This window comes from Diabrotica virgifera, chromosome 6 (assembly GCF_917563875.1).
Source record: "Diabrotica virgifera virgifera chromosome 6, PGI_DIABVI_V3a".
NCBI classification, from domain to species: Eukaryota; Metazoa; Arthropoda; class Insecta; order Coleoptera; family Chrysomelidae; genus Diabrotica; species Diabrotica virgifera.
Genome location: NC_065448.1, coordinates 79,726,875 through 79,751,309, shown reverse-complemented (window position 1 = coordinate 79,751,309; position 24,435 = coordinate 79,726,875). Strand labels below are relative to the sequence as shown.

At 33.9% G+C, this 24,435-nt stretch overlaps 1 protein-coding gene across 9 annotated transcripts in view; it reads right to left on the bottom strand.

The window, feature by feature from the left end:
* LOC114342772 (zinc finger protein 665-like) overlaps positions 1–24,435 on the bottom strand; it is a 135,370-nt gene that overhangs the window by 84,851 nt on the left and 26,084 nt on the right. For 6 of the 9 annotated variants that reach the window (XR_007698629.1, XM_050653413.1, XM_050653409.1 and 3 more), the window contains exon 2: positions 15,098–15,220. Coding sequence is in view for 8 of the 9 variants with exons in the window: in XM_050653413.1 (XP_050509370.1) it covers positions 15,098–15,220 (123 nt within the window). In the remaining variant the exon portion in view is untranslated. Of the gene's footprint in view, positions 1–15,097; positions 15,221–15,348; positions 15,935–24,435 lie in introns of those variants that run through there. The other 3 variants (XM_028293561.2, XM_050653411.1, XM_028293560.2) reach the window with 1 other exon arrangement.

Genomic DNA, 24,435 nt, shown 5'->3' with positions numbered 1-24,435 from the left:
ATTTCAGAAAGTTAGTTTCACTATATATGCTAAACCGTGACCTATATGGAATTCGAATTGAATTGGGGGCACTTTTCTTCATCTTACCCGGCTAGGCCATTTACTTGTTCAAGAACTGAATCAAGTACAGTGAACTCTCTCTATAACAAACACGGATATTACGAGATTTTGATTATAACGTAGTACGTTAGATGTCCTATGAAATTCCTATTAAAATATAACACCGCTATAACGAGGTATATTTGGTTATAACGAGGAAAAATAAATGGCATATGGCACAGACAATATAATTTTGAACTATGCGCAGCTTACAACGAACCCAACGTCATAACATCCATAAAGATCGGACATCTGCACTGGATGGGCCATGTTGAATGGATGTTGGAGACTGAAACACCAAAGCATATAATGAGGCAGACACCATTAGGGAGCAGATCCAAGGGAAGACCCAAACTTAGATACATGGAACAAGTGGAACAAGATTTGAAAAAACTTACTGTGAATCTAAAACAAGTGGAACTGAGATTAATAATTGGAACAACAAAGCAAGGAACAGAACAGAATGGCGGAAATTCCTAGAACAAGCAAGGACCCAAAAAGGGTTGTCGAGCTACTGATGATGATGATGAGGAAAAATGAAATCGAAGAATATGTTTCTTAACCTGTTTTATTTATTTATTTATTTAGCGAAGTAATGACTATAAATAAATACCTTAACTGCTTGTATATAGAAATGCCCAACATCTGTTGGTCAGTGATGTAATAAACTCCATTGCCTGAAATAAACTTCTTTCTGTTTATCTATTGACCAATATTGAATACGTGTTGTAGGAAATTTACAATTTACAATGGTAAGTTTACGATGGTACGAAGTCTTATTGTCCAGGTCAACCATTGACACCTAACAAACTAGGTAAGAGGCATCAAAACATTTCAATATTATTGTTGTCTGATATAAAGAGATCTGCTTATAACGAGGTAATTAGTCTGCCATTTCAGTCTACTGTATCTGATGATTATCATAAACCAAGATTGGAAAATTCAGATTTTCAATCTAGCCGTAAATCAGCTAGAACTAAAAATAATCCAAGATATTTGCAAGATTTTGTTCCAAAATAGGGCCAGGTAAATGTAGTATATCCCTTTCAGTCACCATATTCGTTTAAACGAACATAACTTTTAAGCCCCAACGATATCTAATTGCCAATTTTTACATTGAACCACTGTGATCATCTCAACGAACATCATCTCTGTACGTTGTACCAGGCATAGTAATGTTTATGTTCATTACATTCAAGCATGCTGGCACGAACCTGCTGCAAAGCGAGTCGAAGGTAGGGATATTTAACACTATCTCCCTACCTTCGACTCGCTTTGCAGAAAGTTTGAGCCAGCGTGCTTGAGCATAGTGAGAAACAGTCAACAGCTGCATTTTGTTTTACTTACTTACTTAATCCAGAACTCGTCTACCTTTCGGTGTGAGTTGTTACGGAGTTAGGTTCTCCGTCGTTTTCTTCCACATTTCCTTCTATCCATGGCCAATGCTTTTGTTTCCTCCCATTTTATTCCTCTTTTGTCGGCCGCTTCCCTTACTTCTTCTGTCCACGTCATTCTTGTGCTTCCTCTCTTCTTTCTTCCCATATCTCTCGCTTCATATATCTGTCTTACTATTTTTTTCTTCTCCTCTTCTCAGTACATGTGCGAGCCATCTAAGTTGTCCTTGTTCGATTGTTGTTGTAACTGAGTGTATTTTCAGATTTTGTCTAAAGGTTTGATTTCTAATTTTATCTTTCCTTGTTTTTCCCTCTATTCTCAAAAATCTCATTTCTGTGCTTATTAGTCTATTCTTTTGCCTTTTTGTTAATGCCCAAGATTCACAGGCATAGGTTAGAGTGGGTTTCACAATCTTTTTTACTATTTCGGTTTTTATATTCTTAGGTATTTCTTTCTTTTTTAAAAAGTTACTCTTAATACTATTGCACAGCTTACCAGTCTTTCCAATTCTTTCATTTATCTCATCTTCTAATTTTCCATTCCGGCTTATGATTGCCCCCAAATACTTATATCTGTCTAACTGTTCAAGTTGCTTGCCATCTACTTCTATTTTGTGTTTTCCGTTTTGTCTTCCAATTATCATTGTTTTTGATTTTAATTTGTTTATTTTCATGTTTCTGATTTTTAGCTCTTCATACAATATGTTTATATTTTCTTGTAATTGTTTTTCTGACTCCCATTTGTATCATTCTCAACTTCCAATATCCTACATTATATTTTCTCCATTTGTGTTTGCAGTTTTTTATTACGTCATCTAGTACTAGGTTAAAGAGTAGTGGGCTCAGGACACAACCCTGTTTTAATCCAATGTTGCTGTCGAATACTTTTGATTTTTCATTTCTTGTCCTTACATAGCTTTTCGTTTTTTCATATAAACTCTGGATGCATCCTATTAGACCTTGTTAAATTTTTCTCTTCTCTAGTATTTTCCAAATATCTTCTCTTTTAATTCTGTCAAAAGCTTTTTCCATATCTATGAAACATGCATGTAATGTCGCCTCGTATTTCCGTGAGACTGTGTAAAAATATAATGTATCTGTAATAAAAGCAAGCCATAAAAATGAAAGCAAAAGTACCCTACTAGGAGTAGTTATTAACTGCAAAACTATCAATGACTAAGATGTGTAAAATATAAAAGTTTTAAGGTTCTACATTCAGCTGTTCCTGGTATGATATTTTAAAATATGGGCAATCACCCAGTTAAGTTTTCATCGAACTGTTGATCAGTCCACGTGGACAAAGAGCCACTCAAAGAATCGGATATTGCTGTTATGACCAACCATAATGCGTTATCTTTTATCGGAAGAACTACTCACCCTTCGCTCAAGATATAACAAAATTTGGCTGAGCGAAGCCATGCCATAAAATAGTTTATCACAAAGTGTCATCTTTCGGCATACCGCAGCCGTCCAGTGGTGTGCACGTGGTTAGGTATATTATTTTATTTTTAAATTGCGGCAGCGAAGCAGATTTTGCGAAACAAGAAACTGAGTTAAATTCAAATAGTGCACTGCAAGTGAATTTAATTGTGACTTCATCAGTGTTCTTTCTAAATTTCTTATACATTTTATGAAGACACTTTCCAAATGTGGCGTCTGTGGTGCAATAATAATTCTGCAGCGGAAGAGCCACTGGAACCCTCTAATCAATTGGAAGATTTACAAAGCTGTGTAATAAAACGTAAGCGACATTTTCGATAACTCTATGATGATGTCAAACAATACTTCGATTAATTCTTAAAGCCAATAATTTTAAGTACAAAACTATACAGGGTGAGGCAGGTAACTGGCCTATTAGAAATGTCTCGAGAACTGAAGACAACAGAATCATAAAAGTTGGTATAAAGGGGTTTTGAAGGATGATCTATTAAATGAAAATATTTTCATCTCTTTTCAACTTCCGGTTATACCGGAAGTTGCTTATAATTTCGTTTTTTTAAATGGGACACCCTGTATATTTTTACATTTCTGGATGCTCTTCGATGTCTTCTTTCTAAAAATATGAGGTTTTGTAATGTTATATAGGGTATTTTAAAAGATAATTACGTTTTTTTATTAATTTCGTAGCAATATTCATACCCTGTAGAATTGTAGTAGTTTGACATCTAAAACTCTACTTACGGTCAAATGATTTTTAATATAGTCTACTATTGTTAAGAATCATTAGTATAGCCAAATTTTTAATTTTAGTATACAGGGTTGGTCGAAACTTGGAATGAGTATTTTCTGAGTTTTCTTAAATGGAACACCCTTTATTTTAGTATTGTAATGAAATGATATTTTATGGTACTTTTTTATTTCTTAAGCATTCCCTATACCTAACTGCTTTAATTTGTGCTTAATTGTTAATCGCACTAATAATCTTAACTACGTAGGTATTTTGATAGCTAAACCATTATTGGTAATTTTAAGGATCAGTCTGGATTACTATGTATTTATTTCTGAAAAATTATTTGTGATTGAATATTTTCACGGCCAACCTAATAAAATTTTACGTATTTTTTTTGAAATTAATGTTTAGATTGAATCACCAATAACTTACAAATTAAAGCAGTTAGGTATAGGGAATACTTATAAAATAAAAAAGTACCATGAAATATCATTTCATTACAATACTAAAATACAGGGTACTCCATTTAAGAAAACTCAGAAAATATTCATTTCGAGTTTCGACCAACCCTGTATACTAAAATTTCAAAATTAGCTATACTAATGATTCTTAACAATAGTAGACTATATTAAAAATCACTTGAACGTAAGCAGAGTTTTTAATGTCAAACTATTACAATTCTACAGGGTGTGAATTTTGCTACGAAATTAATAAAAAAACGTAAATATCTCTTAAAATACCCTGTATAATATTACAAAATCTCATATTCTAAGAAAGAAGATATTGAGGAGAATCCAAAAATGTAAAAATATTCAGGGTGTCCCGTTTAAAAAAACGAAGTTATAAGCAACTTCCGGTATAACCGGAAGTTGCAAAGAGATGAAAATATTTTCATTTAATATATCATCCTTCAAAACCCCTTTATTCCAATTTTCATGATTCTGTTGCCTTTAGTTCTCGAGATATTTCTAATAGGCCAGTTATCTGCCTCACCCTATATAGGTCTGGATCCCGCGTATGAAAAAAAAAGTTGATTAATAGCAAGCTGAAAATTTGTTAATAGCTTAAGGGTGTCTAGTCGGACAAACTTTGATATATGGGAACACTGAAATAGGGGCAGTTTTAATTGTGGAACAGGTTAAAAATTTGGAACGGTCAGACCACGAAAACAGCACATTTATTTTGTCTGACAAAATAGACTTAAACTCTCCGAACAGAGATTAAACTCTCATGCAAAAATCAGACTGCAATTTATCACCTGTCATAATTCCTGTCATTTGACATATTCTACATGTTCCACTCATTAAAACGCCTATTTGGTGATAAATAGCAGTCTGATTTTTGCATGAGAGTTTAGTCTCTGTTCAGAGAGTTTAAGTCTGTTCTGTCGGAAAAAATACATGTGCCGTTTTCGTGGTCTGACCGTTCCAAATTTTTAACCTGTTCCACAATTTAAACTTCCCCTGTTCCAGTGTTCCCAAACATCAAAGTTTGTCCGACTAGACACCGTTAAGCTATTAACAAATTTTCAGCTTTCTATTAATCAACTTTTTTTCATACGCGGGATCCAGATACTAATAGATAAGCACCAGACTATTGAAAAGTATTACTAAGCTTTGTTTTTAAACCAAGAGGAGTACACTAAAAAGACATATTCACACCCAAGAAAGTCACTAGAAATATCACCAAACATGTCTTCTTTTTTGGTTAATCATATCGGCCTTCGACGGTTATCCATAAATATTATATTATACTAATACGTCGCTAAAGAGTTACAATCTAAAGGTCGATAAAGGTATATCTATCAATGAAGAATTTTGGAACAACTTACGTGTTGCAGATGATACAGTAAAGGCCGGGACACACATATCCGCACCAAGCCCACACCGAGCACAGACAGCATGGCCAGCCTTGCTGTCTCTGCTCGTTGCGGGCGCGGTGCGGACACGGTGCGGGCGCGGTGCGGACACGGTGCGGGCGCGGTGCGGACACGGTGCGGGCGCGGTGCGGACACGGTGCGGGCGCGGTGCGGACACGGTGCTGGTTCGGTGCGGATATGTGTGTCCCGGCCTCAATAATAACGGATTAAGACAATGATTTAGGGCCGGTTGTTCGAACGCTAATCAACAATGATCATTATCAAATATTTAATTACTGTCACCAACTGTCAATGTCAACTTTGGTTGGGTTGCTGAAATCATAATTATTGATTACAATTATGAAATTACTTAATCAATTATGTTAATAATTGTTATGTTAATTGATTAACTAATCTCATAATTATAATCAATTACGTTTTCAGCAACCCAATAAAAGTTGACACTGACAGTTGGTGACAGTAATTAAATATTTGATAGTGATCATTGTTGATTAGCGTTTGAACAACCGGCCCTTAGAGAACGTAATGCAACGCCTTAGTGAACGCTGTCATGAGTACGGACTGAAGATTAATTTAAAGAAAACCAAATGCATGACCATGACTAAATTAGTACACGTAAACATCCAATTGACTATTGAAGATACTGTAATTGGGAGTGTGGATACTACAAATAATTAGGAACATGGATAACATCAAATGTGGACAAAAGCAAAGAAATTAGGGAGCGTTCAAGTATTACGTAACGCGGTTTTCGAAGATTTTTGACCCCCCCCTCCCCCTTCGTATCGCACCTTAATGGGGCGTTCACGTATTACGTAACGCAATTTTTGAAGATTTTTAACCCTCCCCCCTTAGGTAATATTTGAACGGCCCCTTACGACACGTATTGAAATAGTACGTGCATAATTCATTAAGGCTATGGGTACATAATTCGCAAATATTTTACGTGTATCCCTACTTTTTCTGTCTTTACACGGCAAATTACGTGTAGTAAAATTCACACTGGTGTGGATATGTAAACATTACTAGAATGTCATTCTACTTGAAAATGTCATAATTAATTTAAAGAGATGGCTTTTGAATGTTCTTGGATAACTGTTATTTTTATAATTGCAAATTATTAATTCAGTTAATAAATGTGATAATTTTTTCACTAACTATGTTTTCAGTGATTGTAATAATTTATTTGTACAACAAAAACTAATACTCAATCGAGAAAAGAGGAAAAGTGTTAAAGTGATTTTTTAATAATATGTTGTTATTTTGGAACGCTTATAATTTTGAACATCTCTAACAACAAAATACTTGGATCACAGGATATATCTGATGTATTCTCTGCTTGGATCTTCCACAAATCATACACAATAAATAACTTTTTATTAAGTTCACGTCTTAAATCAATTATTTATCAAATACACTATATATCAATAATATTTAATCAATTTCTCAAAATATTCCCGATGCAATGTCAAATATTTAAAATTGTCACTGATTGTCAGTGTCTGACTGACAATATATGCTGACAATATTTTATTCGGTTGAGTGCGCTGTAAGACAAAGACAGATTTGGAAAATATTACCACGGCATTGTGTTCATTTTTTTCAAATCCTGAAAAAACCAATAAATATTTTTGAAAAATTTAAACGCAGAATGAAAGACTAAATTATTACCGAGGGCCGAAAGTCCCTTAGAATAAATAAAAAGTTTATTTTGAATGAGATATTTGAAATTAAAAATCACACTAAATTTTCTCTTAGTTTTTTCACCCCTGTAACTTATTAAAATAAACATTATAGAAGTTCTCAGGGACTTTCGGCCCTCGCTAATAACGTAATCTTTCATTCTGCGTTTAAATTTTTCAAAAATACTTATTAGTTTTCTCAGGATTTGAAAAAAATGAATCCCCATTTGAATAGCATTGCAGCCGAAAATACGTACCGATCCTCTTAAACTTAAAAAGTTTCTTTGTTATTAGGATATAAGGTTAGAACTAAGCCTAAGGATGCTTCGGTGTTACGTGTTCTCTACTCTTCTTTATGGCTTGGAAGCGTGGACATTAACAAGTCCATCAATTAGTCAAAAGATTACAATAACATGAAAGTTATCAGAGATAAAACAGGAAGGTTTACTACTTATGAGCAGTTGTATTACTAAAACGTATAAATTTGATCATACTTACTGTTTAATTATATGTGATAATTAATGTTATTGACAATTTTTTATACAGATATTATTATTTTACAATAAGTTCTGTCCAGTCGAGTCGATTAGTGTTATCACTATGTACCTAGGTATATCACAGATGTTGATAACACCGATATTTTTTTATTTAAACTTTTTCGTAAAATAAAATATTTACTGATACCCACATAATTTGAGGAGATGCGATGGTCTCATTTACAATTTACACTTAAAATCAAATGTTTGCAAAATAATAACTTTTATTTAATTTAAATTAGATATATACGCTACTGTTCACTAAATTGTCACCCTGGTCACTCTTAACAGTGTTGCCATTTTGCTAGTATCTTGTCCGCTCTTGTTAGCGTAAATTTTCCAACGGAATCCCGTCTTTACCATATTTCTTTTTCTGTTTTAAGAGCTTTTTCTATTATTTGTCTGATTATGAAAATCTGATCGTTCGTCCCTCTTTCTTTTCTGAAACCACTCTGGCTCTCCTCAAAGGTGTTCTCTAGTTTTTCTCTTAGCCTGTTTTCTAGTATACTAGCATAAAGTTTTCCTACTGTGCTTCCTAGTGTTATTCCTGTATAGTTTGAGCATTCTTTGCTATCTCCTTTTTTATACAATGGTGTTATAATGCCTATCTGCCAGTCTAGTGGTACTTTCTTTTCTTTCTTAGCTTGGTTCATGATGTTTAATAATTCTTGTTGTCTTTCTTCATTCATGTATTTGACCATTTCTGCAGTTTTTATATCGTCATGTCCTGGTGCTTTTCCCAGCTTGATTTTGTTGATTGCATTTGTTAATTCTTTTTGTGTTATTTTTTTCTTTTGTAAATTATGAAATATTTGTCTATGTAGAAACTGCTAGAAATATTTCTGGACCTTGGAGGTAAACTACACTATGTCATTTCGAGCAACTGTGTTTAGCCTGTGTTTACAACAAAGTTTAGAGCACTTAGGATGTTACTAAAAATCTGATATATCCCATAATTGGCTGAAAGACAATATGACCATATTTTAATAATAATATACAGGGTGTCCCGAAAAGATTGGTCATAAAATCTGTGGTTCAAAGGAAAAGGGGCATAAGTCACCTAGTTAGTCATTTTTAGGATTTGCCAATATTAGCAAAAGAGTAAATAGAAGCTATGCGCGAACTAAATATTTCAAAATAACAATATATATAAAGCCTTTTTAACCAGAGTAAGGATGATTTATTAATTAATCTTCTTTTGTGATATTTCTGTAATATTGTACTTTTTGAATTATTATTATTTATTATTAGTTTTGTGACATATGTCTCTTTTCCAAATTATAAAACAGGTAACACATTACTGTTGTCCATACTTAAGCCCCTTTGTATTGTCAGTGGGTAAATAAAAGAGAGGTTTTTTTAATTATTTATTTGGAAATTTTGTTTAGGATATTATTGAAACATATCGTCCGAATCACAAACATAATCTGCATCACTGACATTGTTGCCGTCTGGTTAATTTTCATAAAATGCATGGCATTCTGAATCTATTAAATTCAAAATACTTAGTAAATCTTTCTTTTTCTCTCTGCTTATGCTGAAGAGCTCAAGGGTCCGGTGTTGCACCTTTCAGGTTGCAATGGACCCTTCGATTTTTCCCTTTGGCAAAATGAAATGCACTTAAATAGTTCTTCTTGTTTTAGGGATGTTTTGTACTTAACAATGCCTTCATCAGTGCCATATGAACTCAATCTAATATCGTGCCACACAAATTTGCTTACATTTATATCAAAATGTCTTAGTTGAAGTGGCCCTTTTAAAAGTTTGGAAAAGTTCAAAAAGTCACATGTGGTTGTGGTTTTTCCATGAACACAATTATTGGATTTTGAGAAGTGAATTTGGAATTCATTTTTATACTTAAACATTATACAAAGGTATATAAAATTTTGCTGACTTCTAAGGAACTATCAAAAATAATAGTCTACTATGTATTTAAAAAATGAACAATGTGTCCTTCTTCCAAAATAAATTAATATGTAATAAAATACTTTTGGCACTAAAATACTGACAACCACAAAAGTCGCAAAGTAGACTATGAAAACCCTTTACGTAAGCTATCTGTTACATACAAAGAAATTTATTTTAAACTCATTTCTGTAATCAATCGCCGAAAAGATAAGGAACAAAAATATAATACTCAGGTTAAGCAATACAATACCAGTCGTCTGCTTAATCAGCCTGCTTAATCACAAAATAGATTAGGTATGTTACAGCTATCCATTACAAAGAAATTGAAACTCATTTCTTTAGTCAATCGCGGAACAGATAATTAAATCCACACAAATAATACACTATTATAATGTAGTGTTTGAAAGATAAAATTTATGAAAATGTCAAAATCTCAAAAAAGTGCACTTCGTGATAATTACCTCTAATAGGACGATATCAAGAAGATGGTTACAGGGTTTTAGAAAAAATATTAACAATAGAGGAAATAAGAACACATACTTAAGCATCTATAAAAAGTGTAATGTAGATATGTGTAGATGAAGTGTGGCAAAGAAGGAACATTTAAAATAGTTAAAATATGTATGTACACCCAGTTACCATCTTCAATACTTTTAGATTTATTAACAGTTGGTATTTGTTCTCCTACAAGAAAGTTACTGCTTGAAGAAGTGCCTGAAAAGAAGTAAACCAAACACTTTAACAGTATAGCTAATAATTAGGTACGCTGGTCCACATTAGAGTCCTTAATTTCCTATACAAAGCATAATACAACTTTTATTATTTCATTTAAGGGGAATAAAGGCGCAAAAAGTCGCTTGTCAAAATTTTCAATGTGTTTTAAATATATTCATTTTTTGCACCCTGAGAAAACTAATAAGTATTTTTGAAACATTTAAACGCAGAACGAAAGACTACGTTATTGCCTAGGGCCAAATATGGCAAAAGTTATGTTGTATTAACCTGCTTATTGTGATGCATTTTCCAACAACAAAACGTAATATCTGTCTGCTTCTATTAGACTGAGACATTTTCAACGATATTATTTATTAAATTTTCACTTAAATAGCTGTATTATTTACACAAAGGTATAAAATAAACACATAAAAACACTTTAAACAACGTTAAGCGTAAGAAGCGCCTGTGAGTTCTGAGCCGTTCCGTAGCGCATTACAGAACTAAGTCGACAAGATGACTTATTCCAAAACTAAAACCCTGCGCTGCGTGCCATTTAATAGGCGTAATTTAAGTCGAGTCCCTGTTCTTTATTGGTGTAGATAAAATATTGACTCATGCCTAATTTTTGAATGGCCCTAATGAATAAATGCATTACATTTTTCAGACATGTGGCCTTTTACCAAATAGAACATTTAAAATAATTTTCGTTAAACCCTTTTGACGATTTCAAGAAAAATGTGACTCATGCCCCTTTTCCTTGGAACCACAGAACTATACCACAGATTCTGGGGTCAAAAATAGGTTGATTGAACCTCACTTACCTATATACAATAGTGCACACAAAAAAGTTACAGCCCCTTGAAGTTACAAAATGAAAATCGATTCTTTTTCATATATCGAAAACGTTTAAAGATTTTTTATTGAAAATGGACATGTGGCATTCTTATGGCAGCAACATCTTAAAAAAAAGTTAAAGTGAAATTTGTGCACCCCATAAAAATTTTATGGGGGTTTTGTTCCCTTAAACCCGCCCAAACTTTTGTGTACGTTTGAATTAAATTAATATTGTATTACCATTAGTTAAAAACAATGTTTTTAAAACTTTTTGCCTCTTATTACTTTTTCGATAAGCTAGTGTTTATCGAGATATTTTGAATATTTGTTGAATCCACCACATATTTGTATATGGTTAAGTACGATTATAGAGACCTGTTAATAATCTGAAAATTTATTTATAATTTACATTTTTATGTATATTTTGAAGAAGAAGCCACATCTCAATAAAAGGTGACTTATCAAAAAAAAAAGACTAAGAGACAAAAAAGTTTTAAAAACACTGTGTTTAACTAATGGTACCACAATAATAGTTTAATTGGAACATACACAAACATTTGGGAGGTTTAAAGGAGCAAAACCCACAGAAAATGTTTATGTAGATATATTAAAAAAGAAGCTGCATCTCGATAAAAACTGGCTCATGGAAAAAATACTAAGAGACAAAAAAGTTTTAAAAACATTGTGTTTAACTAATGGTACCACAATAATGAATTAATTGGGACGTACACAAAAGTTTGGAGGGTTTAAGGGAACAAAACACCCATAAAATTTTTACGGGGTGGACAAATTTCACTATAATTTTGTTTTAAGATGTTTCTGACATAAGATTCATACATGTCCGTTTTCAATAAAAAATCTCTAATAGTTTTCGATATATTGAAAAAAATCGATTTTCATTTTGTAACTTCAAAGGGCTGTAACTTTTTTTATCAGCACATTTGTACTAAGGTAAGTTAGGTTCAATCGAACTATTTTTGACCCCAGAATGTGCAGTATAATTTATGACCAATCTTTTCGGGACACCCTGTATAACCAATTTGTATAATCCAACTAATAAAATTAGTAGATTAAAGGAACTTGTTCAAAATAACACCATGTCGATATAGTGTAGTTTACCTCCGAGGTCCAGATTTGTCTATGTATGAAATTTAATAAAAAAAATGTTTCACCCAGAAAGCGGATAGGTACAAGTTAACCCATATTTGGATCCCATACTATGACAAACATGATATCCACGAATATCATCGAAACAGAACCTCTACCATATCTAAGTAGTAAATATACCAATTGGATTAAATTCCGGGCTATCCTTGATGAAAGACTGGATCTAAACATCCCACTAAAATCGGATGGCGAAATTGACGAAGCAGTAAATCAATTAAATAGGATAATTCAGGAAGCTGGCTGGCAGTCAACACCTACACAACCAAGAACAATCATACACAAAGATTTACCCAACAAAATAAAAGAAAAAATCGCAGAAAAAAAGAAGACTAAGGAAAGTATGGCAAAGAACCCGCGCATCCCAGGATAAAAATAGATTAAACCAAGCTACAGCGCGGCTAAAAACTTTGTTAAACAACAATAAAAACAATGACATAAAACGATATCTACAAAATCTATCTGCCACGGAAACCTCCGAATGCTCGCTATGGAAGGCAACACGAAAGATTAACAGACCACAACTCTCTAATCCGCCTATCCGGGCCAGTAACGGACGATGGGCTAAAAGTAACAACGAAAAAGCTACAGTCTTTGCCAAATACCTGGAGGAAGTGTTCCAACCACATGCCCAAAACAACAACTCTGATGCAGAAGATAATATTCAATTGTATTTAGAATATCCATACCAACTAGAAGCACCGTTGGGAAATTCACAGCCAAACAAGTTTTCAACAAAATCCAAACAGATATGAATCCGAAAAAGTCCCCAGGGTTCGACTTAATCACTGCAAGAATTTTAAAAGAACTTCCCAAGAAAGGAGTGCAATATTTGACACAGATTTTTAACGCAATCTTAAGAACTGGTTACTATCCCCTTTTGTGGAAAGTGGCACAAATCATCTTAATACCCAAGCCAGGCAAGCCTGTAGAAGAAATTAAGTCCTATAGACCTATCAGTCTACTTTCAGTGATGTCAAAGGTTTTTGAAAAACTCTTACTAGACAGACTACAGCCAATCCTTGTGGAAAAGCAGCTAATACCCAACCACCAGTTTGGATTTAGACAACAACATGCTACCACCGAGCAAATTCATCGAGTTTGCAATTCCATAAACAAAGCCTTAGAAGAGAAGCAATACTGCTCTGCAGACTTTTTGGATGTGTCGCAGACTTTTGATAAAGTCTGGCACACTGGCCTGCTATACAAAATAAGAAAAGTCCTTCCTCTCAACTACTTTCTAATCCTCAAGTCATATCTCTCCGACCGCCATTTCCTTGTAAAAGTTAAAGATCAGTGCACTAACTTATATCCAATCAAAGCTGGAGTACCTCAGGGTAGTGTCCTTGGACCAGTTCTCTACCTACTCTACACAGCAGATCTTCCTACAAGCCAAAACATCATCACAGCCACATATGCAGATGACACAGCGATCATTGCAGCTCACTCAAACCCGTACATCGCCTCGCAACTGCTCCAGACAAATCTCGACAGAATAAATATCTGGTTACAAACATGGCGAATTAAATTCACTAATCGAAAAGATACGTGCCCAACCGTCTCATTAAATAATCAAGTACTACAACAAAAGGATGATGTAAAATACCTAGGTATGCACTTGGACCGCAGATTAACGTGGAAGAAACACATATTCACTAAAAGAAAACAGTTGGGTCTAAAACTCAATAAAATGTACAGGCTGGTATAATTTTGTTAAGTACTAAAATTATGATTTCATAGGTTATTGTCACTGGACAGTCTCCTGCAAGTCTCTTTTAATTGTTAAACAATTTACTTATTGTAATCATTATTACAGATTGTAAATAAATGGGATGTTAAAAAAAAATACTATGACAAAGGGATAATTTAGTATTGTTTTGCCATTGTTTATTTTATTGATTAATGTCATTTAATTATATTAAGGTTTATGTGAATAAAAGCCTTTGTCTGTAGAAAGGTATTTTACTACACATTGTTCAGTGCCACCTATTTTTATTTCTTGTATTTACAGTGGAACCTCGATTATGTGTCTCTCCATTAACCGTCACCTCTATTAACCGTCAGGCTATATACAGAAGTTGTATTGACTACATAAGCAAAAACTTTAATGTAAAAAATAAAAAAAAAAAGTTAATTTGATTTGTGATGAGGACACAAACGACTATCCATTGCTGACAGATAAAAAAATCGTTGAATTGGCAACAAAGGCAGACCAAACAGATTCAGAAGCTGACACAGACTTGGAATTTGACTGTAGCTATGTTGATGAACCTATTGTAACTGACAAAGATTTGCGTAAATAATCTAGAGAAGCTGCATCGCATATGCAATATTTCATCGAGTGGTATTCTCAACAAGAAAAAGCCAGTAAAGTAGATTGCATGATCTTATGCCGAATGTGATGCAACAGTAAAACAAACAAAGATTTCAGAATATTTTAAATTGATTCGATTTTATGAACACAAATCCCTCTTATATTGTCAAACAAACCATTCAAATGCAATTTGAGAGTTGTACTACAAATTTTTAATTTTTTTTAATGTTCTGTTAACCGTCTTTTCGATTATCTGTCATACCCTTGGTCCAGTGCCCTGACGGACAATCGAGGTTCTACTGTACTTGAATTATAGCTTCTGCTTCCTTTTTAAAATCAAACAACTGTGAATTTGGAAAGTCAACAAATGTATGTAATTATTCTTTACTATTATTCTTACCTGAGGCTTCCCCTGGTTCATTCTTCAAGTTTTCCAGATTTAGAGACGTGGATAGCTGATTCTCTGTATATTTTTGGTCACTCTCAAGGACCTCATTCTTAATTTCAGTTTGTATTTCCATAGCTAATAAATAACAGGAATTAGATTACATCGTTAGTGTCTAGTGTACTAATCAGTAGTAATTGTTATTATTTGTCTTACTTGAGCTACCTTCACCTGGTTCACTCCATAGATAAATAATATAGTATTACCTGGTTCACTCTTTAAATCACAAAGATCTGTTGATGCAGGAAAGTGACTCCCTATATATCTTGGATCATATTTAACAAACTTTTCGTTAATTTCATCTTTAAATTCCATGGATAACAAATTAATAGGTCGTTATTTACGATAATACGGTATTATCAAGTATTATAAAAGAAAAGTGCAATTTATAAATCTTCCAAATCTAAAAACACATGAAATTTACCAACCGTGAACCGTCGGCCATTCTGACAGTTCTGAGTTCATAGTTCATTGGAATGGAATGCCTCTTTTCATTCACAGTCATTTGTTTCGAGCTTGTGTCATATATGTTGTATTCTTTTTCTCATGATCATCTTTCAGTGCGTCACAGTTTTTCGATTTCTTTCTAAAGCATTAAATTGTATGTGACAGAAAAAAGGCACGTCGGTTATTACTTCTAGTTCTGTGATTATTCTAGTTGTCGATAGATGGCGCCATAATTAAAAAAAATATTTTTTTTTAATTAGATAATAATATTACAAATATAATCTGTATAATTTATAAGACTATACAAATCAAAGAAAATACCATTTTATAAATGCAAGAAACACATTTGATTTGATTTTATTCTAAATTGAAAATAAAATGTGACAACTGTCAGATTTAACTAAAATGTCATGTTAGAATAAATGTCATAAATGTGTATTATCACGGACTTACGGGACTTACCCTTTTTCCTATCATTTGTGACGCACTGAAAAATGATCATGAAAAGGACAATATAATCCGTTAATTATATTCTTTTTTCATGATCATCTTTCAGTGCGTCACAGTTTTTCGATTTCTTTTTAACGCATTAAATTGTATGTGACAGAAAAAAAGGCACGTCCGTGATTACAGACATTTAAAACATTTATTCTAGTTATTCTAGTTGTCGATATATGGCGCCATAATAAAAAAATAATTGTTTTTAATTAGATAATAATATTACAAATATAATCTGTATATAAGACTATACAAATCAAAGAAAACACCATTTTATAAATGCAATAAACACATTTGATTTGTTTTTATTCCAAATTGAAAATAAAATGTGACAACTGTCAGATTTAACTAAAATGTCATGTTAGAATAAATGTGCATTATCACGGACTGCTAGCAACCCTTTTTCCTATCATTTGTTACGCACTGAAAAATGCTCATGAAAAGGACAATACAACATATGACAGAAGCACAGAAGCTCGAGACAAATGACAATCGATGAAAAGCCCTATTGCTATCGTTTTTTTTTTGTAAGCATTATTAACAATCAGAATTACATATTCTATAAGCTAATTTGATAACAAGTACAATAACATATATTCTTGTTCTCATGATCATTTTTCAGTGCGTCATTAATTATGACGTCATATACTGTATTGGGTGTGTCGAGACTTATTTCATGTAATTATTGACGAATCTGACAGATGCCACAATCGTACTTAGCCTTAGGTGAAAAGCTTGTGGAATTAAACTAATTAGTAATTTAGTAGATTTGATTTTTACACAATATGTTAATGTTAACATGTAGGTATTTTTTATAAAGGGGAATAAAATTAAAAAGTAAACAATATTGTTAATTAAATTTATAAATAATTATTTATATGGGAAATAAGCCACAATTAAAATGAAAAAAATAATTTTATTAACGTTTCGACGCCCAAATAACGTTAATAAAATTATTTTTTTCATTTTAATTGTGGCTTATTTCCCATATAAATAATTAATCATAAAAATGCCACAAGGAAATAGCTTCAGAACAACATTAAATTTATAAATATGGAAACATTAAAAAATGACACAAAACTGTCCATAAACTGTGTTTTTATCTTCTTCTCTAGGTGCTGTCTCCGCTTCAAAAGTTAGCAATCATCAGAGAGATCTTTATTTCTGAAACAGCGGCTCTAAATAATTCATTGTTATTACATCCAAACCAGTTCCTAAGGTTCTTCAGCCATGAGTTACGTCTCTTTACAATGGATCTTTTTCTTGCATAATGACCTGGAGTATTAGATATACATCTCTCATCACATGTCCCATATATCTGTTTTCTTCTTATTTATTAGTTCTCGTTCCTTATGCGTAAGTCTCATTACCTCCACGTTGGCTATTCTATCTACTCATAAGATATTTAGCACTCTTCGGTACAAATCGAATGTCTCTAGTCTCCTCACGCCAATGACTAACTTTTAACGAACTAAATTCTAAACCAAAACACAAAATAATGCACAAAGACGTTGTGAAACACAAGTGAAGTCGAATTGTCATTTTGAAATTTCGAATTCGACTTCCCTTGTGTTTCACAACGTTTTTGTGCATTATTTTGTGTTTTGATTTAGAATTTAGTTCGTTAAAAGTTAGTCATTGGCGTGAGGAGACTAGAGACATTCGAGATGTACCAAAGAGTGCTAAATATCTCATGAGTAGATAGAATAGCCAACGTGGAAGTAATTACGCATAAGGAACGAGAAGAACTAACAAATAAGAAGAAAACTGAGATATATGGGACATGTGATGAGAGAAGTATATCTAATACTCCAGGTCATTATGCAAGAAAAAGATCCATAGTAAGAAGACGTAACTCATGGCTGAAGAACCTTAGGAACTGGTTTGAATGTAATAACAATGAATTATTTTAGAGCTGCGGTTTCAGAAATAAAGATCTCTCTGATGGTTGCCAACTTTTGAAGCGGAGACAGCACCTAGAGAAGAAAATAAAAACAATTTATGGATAGTTTTGTGTCATTTTTTAATGTTTCCATATTTATAAATTTAATTAACAATATTGTTTATTTTTTAATTTTATTCCCCTTTATAAAAAATACCTACGACACGTTAACATATTGTGTAAAAATCAAATCTACTAAATTACTATGGTTTGTTTTTAAACCAAGAGGAGTGATTCAAATTTACCGCGCTGTATTGCTTGTTTCTAATTGGTCCAACCGCAGGCAAGTTTACTCCACTGTTATAAAATTTTGACACTGGTGACATTTATCAAATTTTGACACTAGTGATATGTCATAGGTTAATTAAGTTATATCGGCGATTTTTTGTGTTTTCTGTGTTATTCCTTTAATTTTTAGATTGTTAGTCTGCTTTTATATAAAAAGCAGTTGTTTTTGGAACTCTTTAGAGACGTATTAATTTAATATAATATTTATGGATTACCGTTGAGGACCGACTAGATCAACCAAAAAAGAAGATGTATTTGGCTATTATTCTAGTAACTTTCTTAGGTGTAAATCTGTCTTTTTAATTTACTCCTCCTGGTTAAAAAACAAACTATAATTAGTTTAATTCCACAAGCTTTTCACCTATGGCTAAGTACGATTCTAGCATCTGTCAGATTCGTCAATAATTACATGAAATAAGTCTCGACACGCCCAATACAGTATATGACGTCATAATTAATGACGCACTGAAAAATGATCATGAGAACAAGAATATCAATGTATTATTGTACACTAAAATGGCGTTATTATGAGGTAAATCACCCAGCGGTTTCACCTCAGTTTCAGCGAAGATCTATGGGCCATAATCTTCGCAATATTCTGTTGTTTAGTGGCTGCAGTAATGGTAATATTAATTGGTTGGGGTGGTCTTCCAATTTCTCGTGGTGTCTGTTGGCTCTTTCTTGAATGACTGTGCTGACTAAAGCGTCGTTTAAACACAACGATAAGTCACAGCAACTAGTTGTGATGACAAGTTGAAACGCTGTTTAGACGCTGCGATTCAATGCGATACCACCTTCAACCCAACTCCAACTTTGATAAGTTGTGCGATGCACCGTTTACACACAGTGATAAGTTGCAACAACTCGATTGACCTTGATAAGTTGTTTGATTTATCGCTGTGTTTAAACGACCCTTAACGGGATGTTTAGGTCTGTATGAAGGGTTAGGTTGGAAATGTACCACGGGGCATTTGCGATGGTGCGTAGAATTTTTGATTGAGTTCTTTGGATAATTTTTGTGTTTGATTTGCTGGCACAACTCCATAGTTCTATACCGTACGTCCATATAGGTTTGATGACTGTTTTATAAATCAGCAGTTTGTTCTCAATTGAGAGTCGAGATTTTCTACCTATAAGCCAATTAATTTCTTTCACTTCTCAACTCAATTTGTTTCTTCTTCTTGAAAATGTGTTGTTTCCAGTTTAATTTAGAATCAAGATGAAGCCCCAGGTATTTGACGATGTTCTGTTGTGGTATGTTGACTTGATTAAGGCTAATATTTGGGCATTGCTCTTTCTTTAGTGTGAAAGTTATATGTGTTGACTTAGTTTCATTAGCTTTTATCTTCCATTTCTTTAACCACTGTCCAATTTGGTCTAGGTGTTCTTGAAGTTTTAATACTGCAGCTCTTGGATCCTCTTCAGTTGCAAATATTGCTGTGTCATCAGCGAAAGTTCCAATGGTGGTTTGCGGAGAGGTTGGTAAATCGGATGTGTACAGTACATAAAGAAGTGGACCCAATATACTACCTTGAGGGACTCCTGATTGAATTTTGTTACGGTTTGATAGTTCATCATCCACTTTAGTTTCAAATTCTCTGTGGTTTAGATATAATTTTAATAAGTCAAAGTATTTGTTGGGTAGGGATTTTTTGATTTTATAAAGTAATCCTGGGTGCCATACCTTATCAAATGCTTGGCTGATGTCCAGAAAGGCTGCTGTGCAATACTGTTTATTGTCCAAAGCTCTATTAATTACATTTGATATGCGATGGCATTGTTGCACTGTAGAATGACCTTGCCGGAATCCAAATTGGTGTTCTGGGATCCAGTTTTGGAATTCTAAGTCGCTCATAATTCTTTTAATTGCTATTGTAAAATATTTTTATTTGTAAACGTTGTAAATGTAAATAAGTAAATATATTCTTATTGAATTGAAAATAGTATAGTAAATTAAATTACACTGAACTCCTGAACTGAGACCCCAGTCCCAGTCAGTAGTATATCAAACTGAGTCTGAGTGCTCGTTTTCCTATAAAATGTGAGCGATTTCATATTTTTGGTGTAAAATTATTACTGGAATGCATAAAATCAAGTGTAATCAAATGGAAATAAAACAAGAAATTGGCGAGGAAACGTGTAAAGTAGAAATAGATTATAATCACCTGGATGATGCTCTGTTGGATGGCTTTAAATATGAAATTAAGGAGGAGAACAATAGCCAAAGTACACAAGGCACATGTGATTCTTTTGAATTAAAAAGATATCCCATCAAAACTGAAATAGAACAACATGGAAATGAACTTAAACCATTTGAAGAAAACCAAGAGACTGAAAAAGGTTAGTAACAAAATATTTAAGTCCTCCCATATTTAAAAGTACACTAGACTCCCTCTATAATGCGAACTGAAATGGTGCACTAATTACCTCGTTATATCAGACAACAGTAATATTGAAATGTTTTGACACCTCTTACATAGTTTATTAGGTGTCTATATTCGACCTGAACAATGAGAATTCGCCATCGTAAATTTCTTGCGTATTCCAGTGTCTTTCAGTGTCTTTGCGTATTCCTCTATGATGTGCGTCATTTTACGGTAATCTTCCGGGCTTTTTGCCTGGATGAGGGTTTCACTACCGCTCCTGGAGATCCTGTTTACCGTAATGACGTTTTGCTTTTGGGCTATACTGAGGATGGCCCCTGTTTCGCTCACACTCTGTAATTTTATTACAGGCGGTTTTCGTTGTTGTGTTACCTGTTGTTCAGGCAACGCGGTAGCTTCTTCGTCGTGGTTTGTCTCCATTTGGTCTGACTCCGAAACACTGGGGCGCCGTGTGGCAGGCGTATCTCCACCTGTGCTTGTAGCTGGATGGATTGGTGGAACTGGTCCTCGGGGCAGGATGAAGGTGTCTTGTATTGGGGGTGATTTAGACCTCATAGCGTTGTCTGCTTGGAGTTCCCATGCCGTTGCCTCTTCTTTTGAAATCGGTGATTTCAGTGTCGGAAAATCTTCTTTATTTTTCGATTTTTCAATCTTTTTTAATCTCTCTTGAGCGGTTGGTTGGGGCTTCTTGACTTCAGAGGTTGGCTGTGGCTTCTTGGCTTCAGAGGCTGGCTGTGGCTTCGGTTTAGGCTGCTTTTCCTGTTGTTGGCTCTTCTCAAGGAGTTTTCGAGTTTCTTTTAGCTCTGTCAACAGGTCGTCCAACTGGTTTGACATCTTCTTCATCTCATCCCTTAGTCGCTCGTTTTCTTCTTCTTTCTTTGCCAATTGATCTTCAAACTTGGCACTCATCTCTTTTAGCATTTCTCGCATGGGTGCTATTTCTTCGCTCTTCTCATCTTCGCTCTCGGATTTGGCTGTCCGAGCTCTCTTGGTGGTGCCTCTTTCAGTCGCATCTACCTCGTCTTCATCCATGGTCTCTGCCTTAGTCTGCGGTTCACTTTTTTGGTCTTCAGTTTTTCCCTCGCTTTTCTTGGAATTTTTCTTTTTCGCTGATTTCCTGGGAATTTGAAATTCCCCGTCTTTCTGCGACCGCTGGTCATCAGTGGTTGAGTTGTCGTCGCTTACATCGAGATGCTGAAAGAGATTAGAGCCCTCTTTTCGAGAGCCCTCATGTATCGGCGGGTAAGGCGCCTTGAAACGGGGGGGTGACCGAGATCTAACTCGAGACATCTGGGGCTTGGGGACGGATTGACCTGATTTTGGTGAAGCCTTTTTGTCTGCCGACTGGCCCGACGCCAGCTCGGCTTCAGGGTTGGCTCCCTGCACAAAGCGCGGTTGTTCACGTACCCAGACAGAACTAGGTACGGGATCCTCTTGACTTTCTCGTTCTACTGACCTAGGGGCCGGGGCTACCCGATGTAGATTCCAAAGAACTACACCTTGCAGTGTCGATACCCTTACGGAGGCTCAGTAGAAATCCCGTAACGGGCTCTCGTCGAGCCCGTTCTACTTTTTCCGCTAACAGATGTCCAGCTGTGGCGTCTCAGAGAACCGAATAAAATCAAATTCCCTAAGTTTCACCACATCCAGTCGATCGGCCTTTGCCTCTCCTTCTCGCCTCAGAGAGTGAGAAGTGCTCAACTGCTGTCTTGCTTACATTCAAGACTGAACTGAAAAGTTCACAGTCTAGCCACTCTTACTTCTTCGGCTGCTGTCGTTGCTTTCCGCTCCGCTGCTGGCACGTCTTGTTCTTACGGTGGCTGGCACCGTTACTATAGAAACACCTTATTAGTTTAAGATTTGTTTAAAGCAGGTTGCTAAAACAGTTCAATTAACTGGTTACGTGAAAGTTAACACTAGAGAAAAATCTCACTAGTCTGAAATTTGTTTTAAGCACTTTTCTCAAACATGTGTTTTAAAAAATCATCTGAGAATACACGCTAGAGAAAAACTTTACTAATGTAAAATTTGCTTGACGCAGTGTAGTGAACCACGTAATTTGAAAGTGCATTTAACAGTTAACATTAGAGAAAAGTAATACAAGAAATGATCAGTGTGAAATTTGTTTAGAGGTTTTCCTTTAAATAGAATTTATTTTCATGTATACAAATTCATTCTAGACTGGAGGGTTTGGTTTAGTTAGCGTAGTTTAAGGAAGTAGACGATTTCCTTGCAAAAATAGGGTTTCAAAGTGCTATCGAAACCGCATATTTCAGGTGAATGAACTTGAAAAAAATGCAAAACCTCACAATTTTTTCATCCAGCATCGATTTGTACAAAAATTTGGGACTAGGCTCATTTGAGAAGTTGTACGCTTTTGGTTTCTTTAAGGGTGAAAACTACCCCTAATTGTAAAAAATTATAAAATATTTTAGACTTTAATATGGTCAACATTTGTTTTTTTTTTAGTTAAATAATGATTGTTTTAGGCTTTAGGATATAATTCATAATATTTCAACCTTTAAAACTACCCTTTTTGGAGCTATATATAAAGAATTTATTTATCCTGAAAGAATGGTTATGGCCTGAATCGATTTGCATAAAAATTTGGGATTAGGATCATCTCACCCTGTAGTTCACATTCTATATCATGCTCAAGGGCGTTGATTATTTTTAGGGGCAGTGGTATAAACTAAACCTTATCGTCAAAAATTATATAAAAACATTGTAAAATTTAATATGGGTAAATTTGAATTTGATTGGTTAAATAATGATTGTTTTATGCTTTAGTTAGGATATAATATTTCAACCCTTAGAAATCACCTTTAATAACATTGCAATTTTTATAAGTACAACAGAAAAAAAGTAAAATTACGTACAAAAACATTTATTTGCACAAAAATACGAATTTACAACTACAAATAGTTTTTTAGTCATCTTCAGGTTCTGTGGTATTATAAACATTGAAAATGATATATTGCACTCCCAAGCAAGCCATTCGAATTTTTCGAAAAAAAAATCGTTTTATAAACAGTTCCTTCATTTTTGGTGATAAAAAGTTTTTTCACAAATGATTTTGTAGGGTTTTTGAAGAGCTATAAGACTATGTAAAAATTAAATTCCTTAAGATCCCTTAGTTTTTAAGTGGGGTGAGTTTAAAGGGCTCGAATAAGCGGGTGTTTGCTCGTAAATAGAGGTTTTAAACAGGTATACCTCGCTAAATATAAATGTTAGCTATTAAAAAAACTACATAGTGCTTTCTCATTTTTTTCGTATCTCCAGTATTTTCGGAGATATTTTAAAGAAAAGAGTGAAACATACGAAATTGCAAAAAATCAATTTATTTTTAAACTCCAACTTTTCTAAAATTAAGCCTTTTAAATAGGTCAAACTTCTTAATTATTAAGTGTATTGATAATACATATTTATATAAAAATAATTACAGAAGGGTGAAGATTACTTTTAATTAGGAGGGTAGTTAGGGGATTGTTTTCACTGATTTTTTTCGTAGAAGTAGGGACCTACCTTATTTTGATCATAAGTCGCTCAATTTTTATGCTAGAATTTTTTGGGAAAGGTCTAAGTGTACATGTACTTGAAAAAAAGAGTCTGTAAGTTTTTCTTAAAAAATGCAAAGTTTTGCCGTTATTTGGCTTTAAATATTTCAAATTATGCATTTGACGAAAAAAGATAACCTTGAACATGCCGTATCTCAGTTTATATTGGTCGTAGAA